The sequence below is a fragment of the Limulus polyphemus genome, unplaced genomic scaffold (genome assembly GCF_000517525.1).
Source record: "Limulus polyphemus unplaced genomic scaffold, Limulus_polyphemus-2.1.2 Scaffold3525, whole genome shotgun sequence".
In the NCBI taxonomy this organism is placed as follows: Eukaryota; Metazoa; Arthropoda; class Merostomata; order Xiphosura; family Limulidae; genus Limulus; species Limulus polyphemus.
The window spans coordinates 25,337-40,046 of NW_013669135.1; the positions used below are offsets into that span (position 1 = coordinate 25,337).

The following is a 14,710-nucleotide window of genomic DNA, read 5'->3' on the forward strand; positions in this document are numbered from 1 at the left end:
AATATTTACCATAGATATTACTCCCTTTTATAAATATTGTTATTATTATTATTGAGTTTTCTCGAATCTCATCACGTTGTCTTTTCATCTGTTACTGAGGATTTGCCATTATTTACTGTTTTTTGTTGCCTGCTCTTTGTGAGTTGTAGGTGACAAATGTTAAATTCGGTTTAATCGTGTTAGGCACACCTCCTAGCATATTTATGTTATTACTTTTCTTTTTATTACAACTAACTTGGTTACATTTTAATTATGGTACCAATACTTTAGCTATTTATTGTACGATTTAAATGTTTGTTATTTATTACTATTCATTATTTTATATCTTCATAAACATTAGTTTTTTTGTTGGTATGTCTTTATTGTACCGATACTTGACTCTGTAGCTAACCAATCACATGTATCGTAGCAATTTATCTCAGATGCCAGGCTACACTAGGAAAAATGTGCTGTGCTAGCTATGGTTGAAGCATTCAATATACTACCACTCTTAATGTTATAATTACTGAACTACTTTATATGCTTTCCAGGAAACAATAAAAGCTGAAATATACTCAATGAAACCAGTTATTTGGTATTATATTATACTTAAAAGCATATTAACATATCACGGTAACTTTTTCTGAGCTTTTTGTCTTCAATATATTTCACATGTATGGAAATCCACTTGAATTCTTTATTTTTTTTAATGTTGCAAGGAATAGCTAATTCAATTTAATTAACAATAATGTATGTGCAAGATATTTCAAAACTTAACAAGGGGTGAACATAAGTTTTATATATTTAAATGTCAGAGTAGTGTACAAAGATAAGGACGTTGTAACGTATAATGTATATACATTCCTACAGCGTCATAACCGGAGAATGGAAAAGTTGTCAAAGTAAAACTAAATAAATAAATGAAAGTTATCATATTCTATGCATTATATATGACTGAAAAAAAACTTAATACCAAAAATAAACGAGACACTTACCTTTCCCAAGCGTGTATTTCGCTAAAACAACAAAAATAAAGCACCTTAACACTCTTAAAACAGTAATGCAGTTTTTACAGTATCTAATTCACACATAGATTTGAAACTTCGTAGTGACAATGTATACATTTTTATTTTTTAATTATTCTTTACAACTTTATAAAACTAATTTTAATTTTATCTAACTTAAAATTGTACAATTTTAGCTAATGAAAAAAATCTATAGTTAAGGAGGGATTATGTAGTTAATTACAAAAAAAAATGTTTCAAACTTTAATACCACATATCTTTGTTCATAAAAAAAAAAGATTTCGGAATTAATAAATTTAAACATGAGAAAATGCAATGAGTTCCCATAAAAAATCAAACAACGATATATATATACATATTAGCTATCAGTTTAAAGCCTTGTGACGCGAAAACATGTACGTAAAAACCAGATTGGTTGGGCTTAATTAGCCACTATGTATTTGCAAACTATGCATATTGATTTTTAAGTGAGATAAAGGTGTACTAATGTGAATTATACAACTGATAAAACACAATGGTTAAGGTGAGTGCGGATCTAGGATCCTTCCTCCCCTCGCTAAGAAGAGCCCCATACCTATGTGTGACAAAGGACCAAGAGGAGTTTAAACAGTATCATAAAATAAATGAAACTGTGTGGAGGACCTACAATGAGGAGCGTACGATTTTACGCGAAAACTTATCTAGGGCATGAATATAATTGGGGCAAACTATCCAAAATTCGGTGATAGTTCAGAAAATATTATAGTGGATAGTGGATAAAATAAACTGTGTGGAGGACCTACAATGAGGAGCGTACGATTTTACGCGAAAACTTATCTAGGGCATGAATATAATTGGGGCAAACTATCCAAAATTCGGTGATAGATCAGAAAATATTATAGTGGAGAGTTGATAAAATAAGCTGTGTGGAGGACCTACAATGAGGAGCGTACGATTTTACGCGAAAACTTATCTAGGGCATGAATATAATTGGGGCAAACTATCCAAAATTCGGTGATAGTTCAGAAAATATAGCGAAGAGTTGATTTTTTTAAAAGTTTTCTATGAGGAAAAAGTTAGTGGGGTGAGCATTTCCCACCCCACCCCAACTCCACTTTAGTCACTGGATATATTCTGCACTGATTTGAATTGCACAGTTTACGTTGCAGGCTTATTGCACTGTTTCTTGATAAATGTTGCCGACTGTAAAAATAGATAATAGTTGTAAAACTCAGCTACCTTGAACGTTCACAACGAACCCAATCTCATCAGCTCCGTGAGTATTTCGTACATGGCAGGTGTAGTTTCCGGAGTCACTTTCTGCAGCACTTGGGATAATGAGAGATCCATTGGCTAACACACGTACTTTACTTCCTTTTACTGCAATTGGTTGACCCCTTCAGTGGAAGTTTTGCAATAATAACAAAATCAACAATGTCAGAAATAATACTCCTAGACACGAACTGATAATAATGACATATAGTCTTTGGTAATTATTTACTACTCATATACTAGAACTGATAACAATGACATATAGTAATTATTTACTACTTCTAGAAAAGAGCTGATAATAATGTCATATAGTCTTTAGTAATTATTTACTACTCCTATATTAGAACTGATAATAATGACATCTAGTCTTTACTAATTATTTACTACTCCTAAACAAGAACTGATAATAATGACATCTAGTCTTTACTAATTATTTACTACTCATAGAAACGAACTGATAATAATGACATCTAGTCTTTAGTAATTATTTACTACTCCTAGAAACGAACTGATAATAATGACATCTAGTCTTTAGTGATTATTTCGTACTCCTATACTAGAACTGATAATAATGACATCTAGGCTTTACTAATTATTTACTATTTCTAGAAAAGAACTGATAGTAATTTCATCTAGTCTTTAGTAATTATTTATTTCCTATACTAGAACTGATAAGTTAATACAAAATTAAATACTCTAGGTGTTTAAAAATGCATTTATCACGTGCTATAACAAATGAAATCGGATGAAGCTCAAACGATTCTTTTTCGTACTTGAAATATTAGGTTATTGAGTTCTAAATAATTAATTTTTGATTCGTTAATTTCAAATTTTTACTATTCTGGTGAGCAAATTGTTGCGTTATCGTGAGAACTTTCAGTATTTCGTAATTTTAACACGTTTTAGATTATCCATCTAAGATTATTTTTCGAAATTTCTTCACAAAAAATAGTATTTTTATTTCTCTTTTAAAGGAAAAATGTAAACTATAAATTTAACTGTTTATACTATTTTTAGGGGGGGGGGTCTATCATTTTAAAAAGTTTCAGTGCTTTATTATTTGTTCGACGTACATTTTTAAAGGGAAAAAATCAATTTCAACTTATATTTTTATACATTAAAGCTGTGAAGACTAATAGACTGACTAATTAATGACCACATTAGTGCTTAGTACAGTTATTTAGGCCTTACTGAAATGTGCCAAACTTCGTGTGGTGTTGGTGTAAGTCCAAAATAAATCTCAACTTCGACTTTGTGCAAACTTGGTCTATTTGAGTTTTTAATACTAAGCTGTTGTGAGATTAACTTAATTACTTGTTAGTATTTTTGATTAGCACTCATGTGTGGGTGTGTAAGAATGTATACGTCCAGACTAAATTTTATTAGGGAAACGCGTAAATATTTTATCTTGAGTAGTACATGCTGCTTTCCTTAAAACACCGTAAATATTTTATCTTGAATAGCACATGCTGCTTTCCTTAAAACACCGTAAATATTTTATCTTGAATAGCACACGCTGTTTTCCTTAAAATACCGTAAATATTTTATCTTGAATAGCACATGCTGCTTTCCTTAAAACACCGTAAATATTTTATCTTGAATAGTACACGCTGCTTTCCTTAAAACACCGTAAATATTTTATCTTGAATAGCACACGCTGCATTCCCTTAAAACACCGTAAATATTTTCTAAAAACATTACAGTTTTTAAGTTCAGTATATAAAGAATAACACGTTTAATTAATTTGAGTTATATACAATTGTGATATGCAAATGGTTAAAGGTAATTTCATAAAATATGATACAGATTCAAATGGATTGAAAGTATAATCAATTGAAATAATGTAAGTCTAGAAAAAAAATGAAACTTAACCAAAATAAATCAAATAATAAAAAGAAACGTTAAGAATAGCGTCTTGTTTCAAACGATTACACTTCGAGAAAGGCATATCACAAAACGTTCATAATGTACATTATCGACTCATGCGCTACTAAACTCTATAGAAGCCGTTGTCGTCGCCACTAAATGGTTCGCTAGTTATTGGTAGGCGTGCTAATAATGACAACCGGCCTTAACTGTAAACGCTAATAACCCGACGAATTGTTGGTATGCTTGTTAACAATGACTAACAATCATAGTTGTAAACGCTAATAACCCGACTTATTGTTGGTATGCGTGCTAACAATGACTAACAATCACAGTTGTAAACGCTAATAACCCGACTCATTGTTGGTATGCGTGCTAACAATGACTAACAATCGCAGTTGTAAACGCTAATAACCCGACTCATTGTTGGTATGCGTGCTAACAATGACTAACAGCCATAGCTGTGAACGCTAATAACTCAACTTGTTGGCGGTAAGCGTGCTAATAATGACTAACAACCGATATATGAACTTTTAAGACAACGCAAAATAACTTGTTAAAAGAGATAACGTCGGAAAAACGAATTTATTTTCTGAAAAGCGATGTTTCAAGTATATACCCTTCATCAGGCTTAGAGAACTAAACAAAGGTTTTTTAAGCCTTACGAAGAGTATATACCCGAAACGTCACTTTTAAGGAAATTATTTCGTTTTTCCGAATATGCTTCTCTTAAAGAGCTATTTTATGTATCCTGAATCGTATAAACAACGCCAGTGGAACTTTATCTAAAATATTTAAGCTTTGGGCAGTTTGTTTTCATGTATTTTAGTGTTTAATAATATGTGTTGTGTTTTGAAATGTCTTTTACTCCTACCATTGCTGTAATATAAACTTCAACACCATATGAGGCCTAGTCTTTTTTTTTTTCAAATTTGCCCTTTTCCAGGATTACTGATGAAGAGTAGAGTTCCCTGACACCAGTATAATTCAGTGGCATATGATAATTTAAATAATTTGTTTTGTTTCTTTGTTTAAAAACAAAGCCACATTGAGCTATCTGCTGTGTCAACCGCGGGGAATCGAGCCGCGGATTTTAGCTTTACAAGTCCGAAAATTTACTGCTGTCTCACCAGAGGACGGTAAATCAAATCATGTTGGGCTTCGCATTTACTTTTTACTGTTTAATAACGTTTTACGGTCTTCGTGGTTTGTACGTTCAGTTGCTAAAAAATAAAACAATGGTGAGCATTCAATAAATTTTGAGCAATACTCGAAACATCTGACGTTACTACTAACAGAATGAAATACGTTTTTGGACACAAAGAAGAAAAATTTAAATAATTGGTGTTATCCATATTTACTAAACTTTCAAACGACTACAGTTCAACAGAGAAATAATATAATAGCCAATAGTAGAGATTCGGAATCCATGTTTATAACGTCTAAAGAAGTGGCATTTTTTCTAGCGAAATTAGCCATCAAGAAATATATAACTATAACAGTAATAAATATATAATTATATTAGACGTGACGAGCCATATATTTTTTTATTTCTATTTGGCTTTTCAAACACAAATGAGAAACAAAACAAAATCCAGCTACATTTTTCTTTTCTTTTTTTAGTGTAAGAGTAATTTTCCTCTTGATTTATTCAATTTTATAAAAAATCACTTTACAGCTTGTATTATGCCTCTTTACCTGAATGACCACTCTCGGTGTGGAGTCGGAATTCCTACAGCTAAACAAGGCAAATGGGCTTCAGATCCACGGCTAATTGCCAGATGCTCAGAAAACGAAGCTATCCTTGCAGGTGCTATAAAAAATGAGATCCGAATATAATTATAAAACTGCTCACTTGTGAAATGTTTTTCAGTTGCTATTTAGTTATTTCAATTGACCTAGTCTCAAACAAAACGAATTTTATTGTGTAAAAAAATTCCATTTAACATATTATACACAATCTGGTGCCCAAGGTGTGTATTGTATTGTAAATGAACCACAAAACTTGGCCTCAGTTTCATCTTAACGTATTTTAGGTGAAAAAAATTAATGTGGATTTGAAACTTTCGATCATCAATATGTGCCAATAGCAAAATGTCATTATATGCAACAACTCCGATTTACAAGTCTGCATTGGCGAAATGGCGATTTTTATCCCAAACTTTGGATCTATTAGTTTTAAATACTTAGCCAACTTTCCGCATTCAAACTACAACTTTATAGACTTTTTATACTGCATATATAAATGGTATTTAAGAGAAAGTTTCGTCCATCATCATCCAGCCCATCTGACGAGTTTTATTACTGAACAAAAGACCTCCTGGTTGGTGACATGCGAGAGGCAGAAATATATACGAATTTCTATTTTACACATCTCTGATTTGAAATCTGTAATGGGCAAGTTAAGATTAATGTGTGAAGAAAGAATAATATGTGAAGTCTAGCATGGTTTGTATTACAAATACTGGGCCTTTTGGGTGTTAGTGCCTTGTCAGCTTTTCGTGTTCAACTTTAAAAATGTAACTTCTTTATTGTCTGACATGCTTCAGATGAATAATAGTTTCTGTGGTTGAGTTCAATATTGTACTTTATGCAAACATTAGAATCAATCTTCAATATTGTGTTTCAGATCAAGCAGTATAATTTAAACTAGACATTTACGATATCATTGTAGGCTAACAATAAAATCTCCCTCCCATATCGTTTAACATATTTTTAGTGAAAAGAAGATTTTGATCTCTAAAATACATTCAAGTAAAACAACATTAAATAATAAATAAAGTAAAACAACATTAAATGATAAATAAAGTAAAACAACAGCATATAATAAATAAAGTAAAACAACATCAAGTAATACATAAAGCAGAATCAGGAATACAGACAGTGCCTATATCTTTCAGAAAACTGTGTATAACATTTTACTAGAACAATATAATCTGCCCTCCTTGTGGTACGTGAATAATATAATCTGCCCTTGTTATGGTACGTGAACAATATAATCTGCCCTTGTTATGGTACGTGAACAATATAATCTGCCCTTGTTATGGAACGTGAACAATATGATGTGCCCTCCTTATGGTGCGTGAACAATATAATCTGATCTTCTTATGGTACGTGAACAACATAATCTGTCCTTCTTATGGTACGTGAACAATATAATCTGCCCTTGTTATGGAACGTGAACAATATAATCTGCCCTTGTTATGGTACATGAACAATATAATCTGCCCTTCTTATGGTACGTGAACAATATAATATGCTCTCCTTATGGTACGTGAACAATATAATCTGCCCTTGTTATGGTACGTGAACAATATAATGTAATGTACTAATAATGTCTGTAAAGACATACAGATAATAATATGAAAGATTACCTAACATTTAACACAGCTGACACAGAAATATTTCTCATGATTGAATGAGGCCTGGCATGGCCAGGTGGTTAAGGCACTCGACTCGCAATCTGAGGGTCGCGGGTTCGAATCCCCGTCACACCAAACATGCTCGCCCTTTCAGGCGTGGGGGCGTTCTAATGTGACGGTCAATCCCACTATTCGTTGGTAAAAGAGTAGCCCAAGAGTTGGCGGTAGGTGGTGATAACTAGCTGCCTTCCCTCTAGTCTTACACTGCTAAATTAGGTAGCCCTCGTGTAGCTTTGCGCGAAATTCAAAAACAAAACAAAACAAAAAAAATAATAATTGAATGAATTAATTTGAATATTTCAGTCACAAGAATGACAAATTAACTTGGAGGAGAGAATATTCTCTTAATGTTTAAAAAGATGTTCTCTTAATGTTACCCAATATTTACTACTTGTTTTGGAGGTAAAAACTTTCGTTTATTGCATTAAAACGATTGACACAAGTGCTTTTAAATGTGAATTCATGAACTTTTCAATAGATAATAAGAAACAAAAAACATCGTTCGGGTTTTGTTAAGGTTTTGTCTTTTCGTGTCTTAAAGAATGGCCAACTTACTTGTTTCTGAAGTGGTTTGTGACAAGACTCGTGTTGATTCACCTTCCCCAATATTTGTGGAGGCAGTCAACCAGAATTCATATCGCTTGTTTTTCTCGAGGTTCGAAACTTTAAAGTGGCTTTTAAATGGATCCACTCGATGATAAGTGGTGTCCTGAACATTAAAAAAAGCCAACGTTATATATATCTAAGGAAATATATTTATAATATTTTGGACAGACGCCAAAGGTAAAAAAACAAATGTATACTATTTTATTTGTTGTTGTTGTTGGTTGTACTTGTGAATCGTATTTTCATCTTCGAAAATGATAAATGAAAGTTCTTTGAAAGGCACTTAAAAGGAATCTCTATTCAGAATGTTAAAGTTTATGGTCGAATTACAATTGTAATTCTTCTTTTACATCATATCTATAAATGTAACAACCACAAAGAGACTCTGGAGTAATAATAATAAAACAGAGGCAGACCTACTGAAAATAAAAACACAAGAGTACTCTTTTATAAAGACAGCGTTTATTTTGAGCCAGTGGGAACTAAGATATAGTTTAGAATAGCTGAATGCATTTGTTAGTCGTTAAGCACAAAGGCACCCAATGGGCTGTCTGTGCTTTTTCCACCACGGCTATCGAATCCAGATTTTAGCATTGTAAGCCCTCAGACTTATCGCTGAGCCACCGAGCTGAATATGTTACTTGCTATCTATATTGAATACTTACCTGAAGACCACGGAATAACGATCTTTGATACAAAGTGTAGTGTTGAATAAGACCGTTAGGCTGTGTTGGTGGTCTCCACGACACTAAGATGCCATTGGAAAACATGGGAATAGCTTTGATATCAGCAGGAGCACTCGGAACTAGAAATTTAAAAATAACTCACAATACACAAGTGTAGAAACAGCATATAAGGATAATGTCCACCTTTAAATAAAGACTAGTATTATCCTTACAGACCGTAAGGATAAAGCCCACCTTTAAATAAAGACCAGTAGTATCCTTACAGACCATAAGGATAAAGTCCACCTTTAAATCTAGACTAGTAGTATCCTTACAGACCATAAGGATAAAGTCCACCTTTAAATAAAAACTAGTAGTATTCTTACAGACCATAAGGATAAAGTCCACCTTTAAATAAAGACTAGTAGTATTCTTACAGACCATAAGGATAAAGTCCACCTTTAAATAAAAACTAGTAGTATTCTTACAGACCATAAGGATAAAGTCCACCTTTAAATAAAGACTAGTAGTATCCTTACAGACCATAAGGATAAAGTCCACCTTTAAATCTAGACTAGTAGTATCCTTACAGACCATAAGGATAAAATCCACTTTTAAATAAAGACTAGTAGTATCCTAACAGACCATTAACTTTAAAGGATGACCATTAATCCACATTACAGTTAACTTAAGTTAATCTGATGAGGCAGACGATTCCATTTTGGTGTGCATTCAGTGAGCTCAGATCAGGTGGAGAATTTTAAACACAACATTTACGTGTGCTATTTTGTCTAAATACTAACTATTGTTCAAAACATCTGTACGATCACCTCACGGATATAATCTCAAGCTTTTTAACTATCTACATACTAAGTCACGGGCTTATTAGTTTATCAAATACGGCAAAGTGGATATTCTGTTAGTGATTAAGTAAAAAAAAGATAAATTAAATTAAAATACCGTCCGGTAAGGTCCGACAGTACACAGGTTCGCTCGAAACGCCATCTCCTTCTCTCGTGAAAGCTAAGACCCATAAACTATAGTTGGTAAATTTTTTCAAATCTTGTACTGTAGTTACTGTTGCATCGTCTTTGAGAACAAGTGGAGAAACCAAACGATCTAAAAATACACAAAGTTTGATGTTAGCTAAATTACGGACTGCTGGCTCTAAATTTCTTAGACGGATAGCTTAATTCGAATCCGGAATTTCAGTAATTAGGATAATTACGCTAGGCCTTACATTATACCTTAAATCTTACATTCCAATAACAATTTCTGTTCAATAATAGGTAAATATGAATCTGAAAATCAGTTCGTACACATCTGTATGTATATTGGTAAGTATGACGATATAAAATCACATTTAAAAATAACTTAGTATTTGATACGGAATTATTACTGTACGATGAAATATACGAGTAGATTGGGCAATGACGTCATTCTGTTTAGGTTACGTATACGTGAAAATGATTATAGTGATATTAAATGTGAAAGTCATGACGTCATTCTGTCTAATAGACTAGAAGAAAGCAGCTAGTCAACAGCACCCACCGCCAACTTTTGAGCAACCTTGCATCCATAGCACCAAAGTGCAGAGCGCACACTTTTGCAAAAACTGGACGCGAACCATTGCCTCTCAGATTCACACTTCGGCACGCTAACCATAGGCCACGCCCAGTCTATCATTCCAGGTATCTGCTTATTTCAGATACATAATCAATACGCTCAAGTCTTTAAAACCAGGTGTCTCAGATAATATACTAAATAAATAACAAGTTCTTTGTCTTTCAAGATCTGTTCGAAGCAAGTTAAAGAAGACCATTTCTTCTCGATGTTAATAGAGTGTTACCAGTCATATATTCAATCATGTGACGACCTATGTTCGACAACAGTGTATCTAATTTCATTGTACTACCATAGTAATTTATCATAACCACAGTAATTTATCATTTACCATAGTAATTTATCATAACGCTAAGATTTAAATTTTCACTATCGGAAGAGTATATCCTTTTTTTTTGTTTTTTTTTTGTACGTTAAGACGGACGACAGGGCTCCTTTAAGTTTGGTTTGCTTTGTTATGAATTTCGCGCAAAGCTACACGGGGGCTATCTGCGCTATCCGTCCCTAATTTAGCAGGGAAAGACTAGAGAGGAAGGCAGCTAGTCATCATCACCCACCGCCAACTCTTGGGCTACTCTTTTACCAACGAATAGTGGGATTGACCGTCACATTATAACGCCCCCACGGCTGAAAGGGCGAGGATATTTGTTGTGACGGGGATTCGAATCCGCGACCCATAGATTGCGAGTCGAACGCCCCTTAACCACCTGGCCATGCCGGGCCGGCTCCTTGATATTTGCTCTCTCTTCTCAACTGATTTGGTTAGGGCGCTCGACTCGCAATGTGCGGTTCGTGGGCTCTCTTATGTGTATCCCTACCGCTATGTGGGTCCTATTTCTGCAGACACCTTCTAAAACCAGGTCATCTTACACCCCTGTGCCCTGGTGACTTTGTTTTGTTGTGCAGCGTTTTAGTTAAGAATAGTTTTGTATTATAAATATGTCATATATATATATATATAATATTTATGTCTGTTAAACACACACACCCAATAGCGGTAAAAATTAAATTCCTGCTGATATTCATTGTTACTATTGCCTTTCAACAGAAGCACATTGTTTAGTGGTAGTTTGTTATTTGTTTGTTTGTAGTTAAACACAAAGCTACACAATGGGCCATTTGTGCTCTGCCCACCACGGGTATCGAAACCCGGTTTCTAGCGTTGTAAGTCTGCAGACATTCCGCTGTGCCACTGGGGAGTGGTAATTTCTTAAGGAGTGGCTTGTTTCCATTTCGAAATCTGGCAACAATGCTGCCTTCTTTCTGGTCAGTTGTTCAAAATTAGGAACATCGGTAAATAGACTGAGTCGCTTTGCCATAAATACAAAATATGAATACAGACATAAGATAATTCCTAACAATAGGCGTTTTCTCATTAAACTCACTATTGAACTTCTTTGAAATATTTAAAAAAAAGCATTCACTTAAACTTTTAAAATAATATTTTAAAAAATGTTAACAAAACACTGTATCGATTTGCCTCTAATGTAGAGTTCTTAACAACGGGCTGATATCGATTTAATTATTTAAAAATATACTGTATAACTATGAGACATCTTCAAGTTATTTCTCCAAAGGTCGTTTGTATTTTCCCAAAGGTCGTTTTATTTTTCCAAAGGTCGTTTGTATTTTTCCAAAGGTCGTTTGTATTTTTCCAAAGGTCGTTTTATTTTTCCAAAGGTCGTTTGTATTTTCCAAAGGTCGTTTGTATTTTCCCAAAGGTCGTTTGTATTTTCCCAAAGGTCGTTTTATTTTTCCAAAAGTTGTTTGTATTTTTCTAAAGGTCGTTTTATTTTTCCAAAGGTCGTTTGTATTTCCCCAAAGGTCGTTTTATTTTTCCAAAGGTCGTTTGTATTTTTCCAAAGGTAGTTTGTATTTATACACTAATACTAGCTATCTATTCAAATTATCATTTCTAATTATGTACTGATATTAAGTTATCTATTTTTCTAGTAATATTTTACTTATTTTAAAAGACAACTGTATAAAGTAAAGTAGAAAAACGTTGAAGCTTTATGGATGGTTTATTAGTCGTTATCTGTTAAAGGTTGTTTTTAACGTAACTGCAAAGACCAAACAATAAATGCTCCTCTCTAAAAATGAGAACTATTTCGGACTTGTCAATAAAGCTTCTGGCAAATTGTGAATCACAGAATTATATGTTCCCTACATTCGGTAGTCCTTACTGAAACCATGTTTTTTGTAGTCAGTTAACTCAGTTTATCCCCAACAAACTTTTTTCCATAACCTTTTGTCATAACCTTTTGTCATAACCCTTGCGTCTTTGTGATCGAACGTTTTATTTTCGTTTTTACTTTTCCCTAACAAGGGGGAGGAAAAGATTAGTAGACCAATTCAGATATAAAAAGGAAATAAAACATTAAAACAATAATAAAGGCGACTAATGATTCACAACAAGAAAATAAACATGACACAAATGAACACGAGCAAATAAACCACGAATAAAAAATGACAATATTATAAAACTCCAAAAGAAAAAGAAAACAAACAAATTCTCGCAAAAAGTGCCTTTTATCTTTTTTTTTTTCTTTCTGCGAGTGTAGTTTTGGAAAATAACAAATAATTTCAACAAGTGAAAACGTGACTTTAAAACTCATTTTATTTTATATATATTATAGTTTTTCTTCGATAGGTTTTTGAAACGTTTTTCATACGTTATTACAGTATAGTGTGGTCCCTCTGTACCTCACCTGCCCCCCAGTGGCACAGCGGTATGTCTGCAGACTTACAACGCTAGAAACCGGGTTTCGATACCCGTGGTGGGCAGAGCACAGATAGCCCTTGTGTAGCTTTGTGCATAATTAAAAAACAAACAAACTGTACCTTACCTTCTGTAACTTGGTATCGATAGAACTAAAGTGTGGAAAATCTGGCAAAGAAGACATTCCAAAAATGGCATACTTCTACCTGGATTACTTTCGGAGATCAGGGTTAATGCCTTTAAAACAAGAGCTTGACCGACATGATTCCATTAGTTTATATACAATTCATTAAACTTACCATAAAACAACGTCACTGGTCTATAGAAAACTTTGTATCCTCTTAGGACACCATTAATGGATGTCTGTGGTGGAGACAGCCACGTAATCGTTATGCTTTGCGACGTCAGAGGCATACATTTCACACTTCTTGGAGGGAGTGTGGGCACTAAAGAAATTTAAATAAATGTTCATAATAAGTTCAGTTATGTTTTCTATGTATGAATACTAACTATTATGAATATATAATGGAGGGAATGGTTACAAACTGTCAATATATATATATATATATTAGGAATGTTATAATCATGAGAAATTGTAATAAAAATATCAAGTTGTCTTTAATTGCTATGTCTCAATTTATATATACAAGAAAACAAATGAAAATATGATTATATTTGTGGAATTTTATTTTTTATTTGTCAAGACCTTTTCTGTCAATAACAGAATGGTACCAGAATTATTCATTTTTATCAAGCTCTTTCCTATCAATAACAGAATAATACCAAAACAATTACCTTTTATCAAGCTCTTTCCTATCAATAACAGAATAATACCAAAACAATTACATTTTATTAAGCTCTTTCCTATCAATAACACAATAATACCAAAACAATTACATTTTATCAATCTCTTTCCTATCAATAACTGAATAATACCAAAACAATTCCCTTTTATCAATCTCTTTCCTATCAATAACAGAATAATACCAAAACAATTACATTTTATCAAGCTCTTTCCTATCAATAACAGAATAATACCAAAACATTTACTTTTTACCAAGCTCTTTCCTATCGATATGCCTGTTTGTGTACAAAAACTTTAAAATGTTTATAAAAACCAGTTAACATTATCAGTACCGACATATTGATAACCTCTACTATTATGTCTGCGTAGGCTTTGCTGCCGTGTAATCTATGTGTACCGGTGTTCCAATTTCAGACTGTCTCTGTAGAATAGTATTATGTACCGGTGTTCCAATTTCAGACTGTCTCTGTAGAATAGTGTAATGTACCGGTGCTCCAATTTCAGACTTTCTCTGTACAATTGTATTATGTACCGGTGTTCCAATTTCAGACTGTCTCTGCAGAATAGTATTATGCACCGGTGTTCCAATTTCAGACTGTCTCTGTAGAATTGTATTATGTACCGGAGTTCCAATTTCAGACTTTCTCTGTACAATTGTATTATGTACCGGTGTTCCAATTTCAGACTGTCTCTGTAGAATAGTATTATGCACTGGTGTTCCAATTTCAGACTGTCTCTGTAGAATA

At 33.2% G+C, this 14,710-nt stretch overlaps 1 protein-coding gene across 1 annotated transcript in view; it reads right to left on the reverse strand.

Moving 5' to 3' along the window:
* The window catches only part of LOC106469521 (Down syndrome cell adhesion molecule-like protein Dscam2), a 120,162-nt gene that overhangs the window by 17,482 nt on the left and 87,970 nt on the right, over positions 1–14,710 (reverse strand). The window contains exons 17-23 of the mRNA XM_022398060.1: positions 13,459–13,605; positions 9,775–9,933; positions 8,815–8,954; positions 8,099–8,252; positions 5,820–5,934; positions 2,223–2,380; positions 975–995 (exon numbers count right to left, since the gene is read on the reverse strand). Of these exons, the coding sequence (XP_022253768.1) occupies positions 975–995; positions 2,223–2,380; positions 5,820–5,934; positions 8,099–8,252; positions 8,815–8,954; positions 9,775–9,933; positions 13,459–13,605 (894 nt within the window). The remainder of the gene's footprint in view (positions 1–974; positions 996–2,222; positions 2,381–5,819; positions 5,935–8,098; positions 8,253–8,814; positions 8,955–9,774; positions 9,934–13,458; positions 13,606–14,710) is intronic.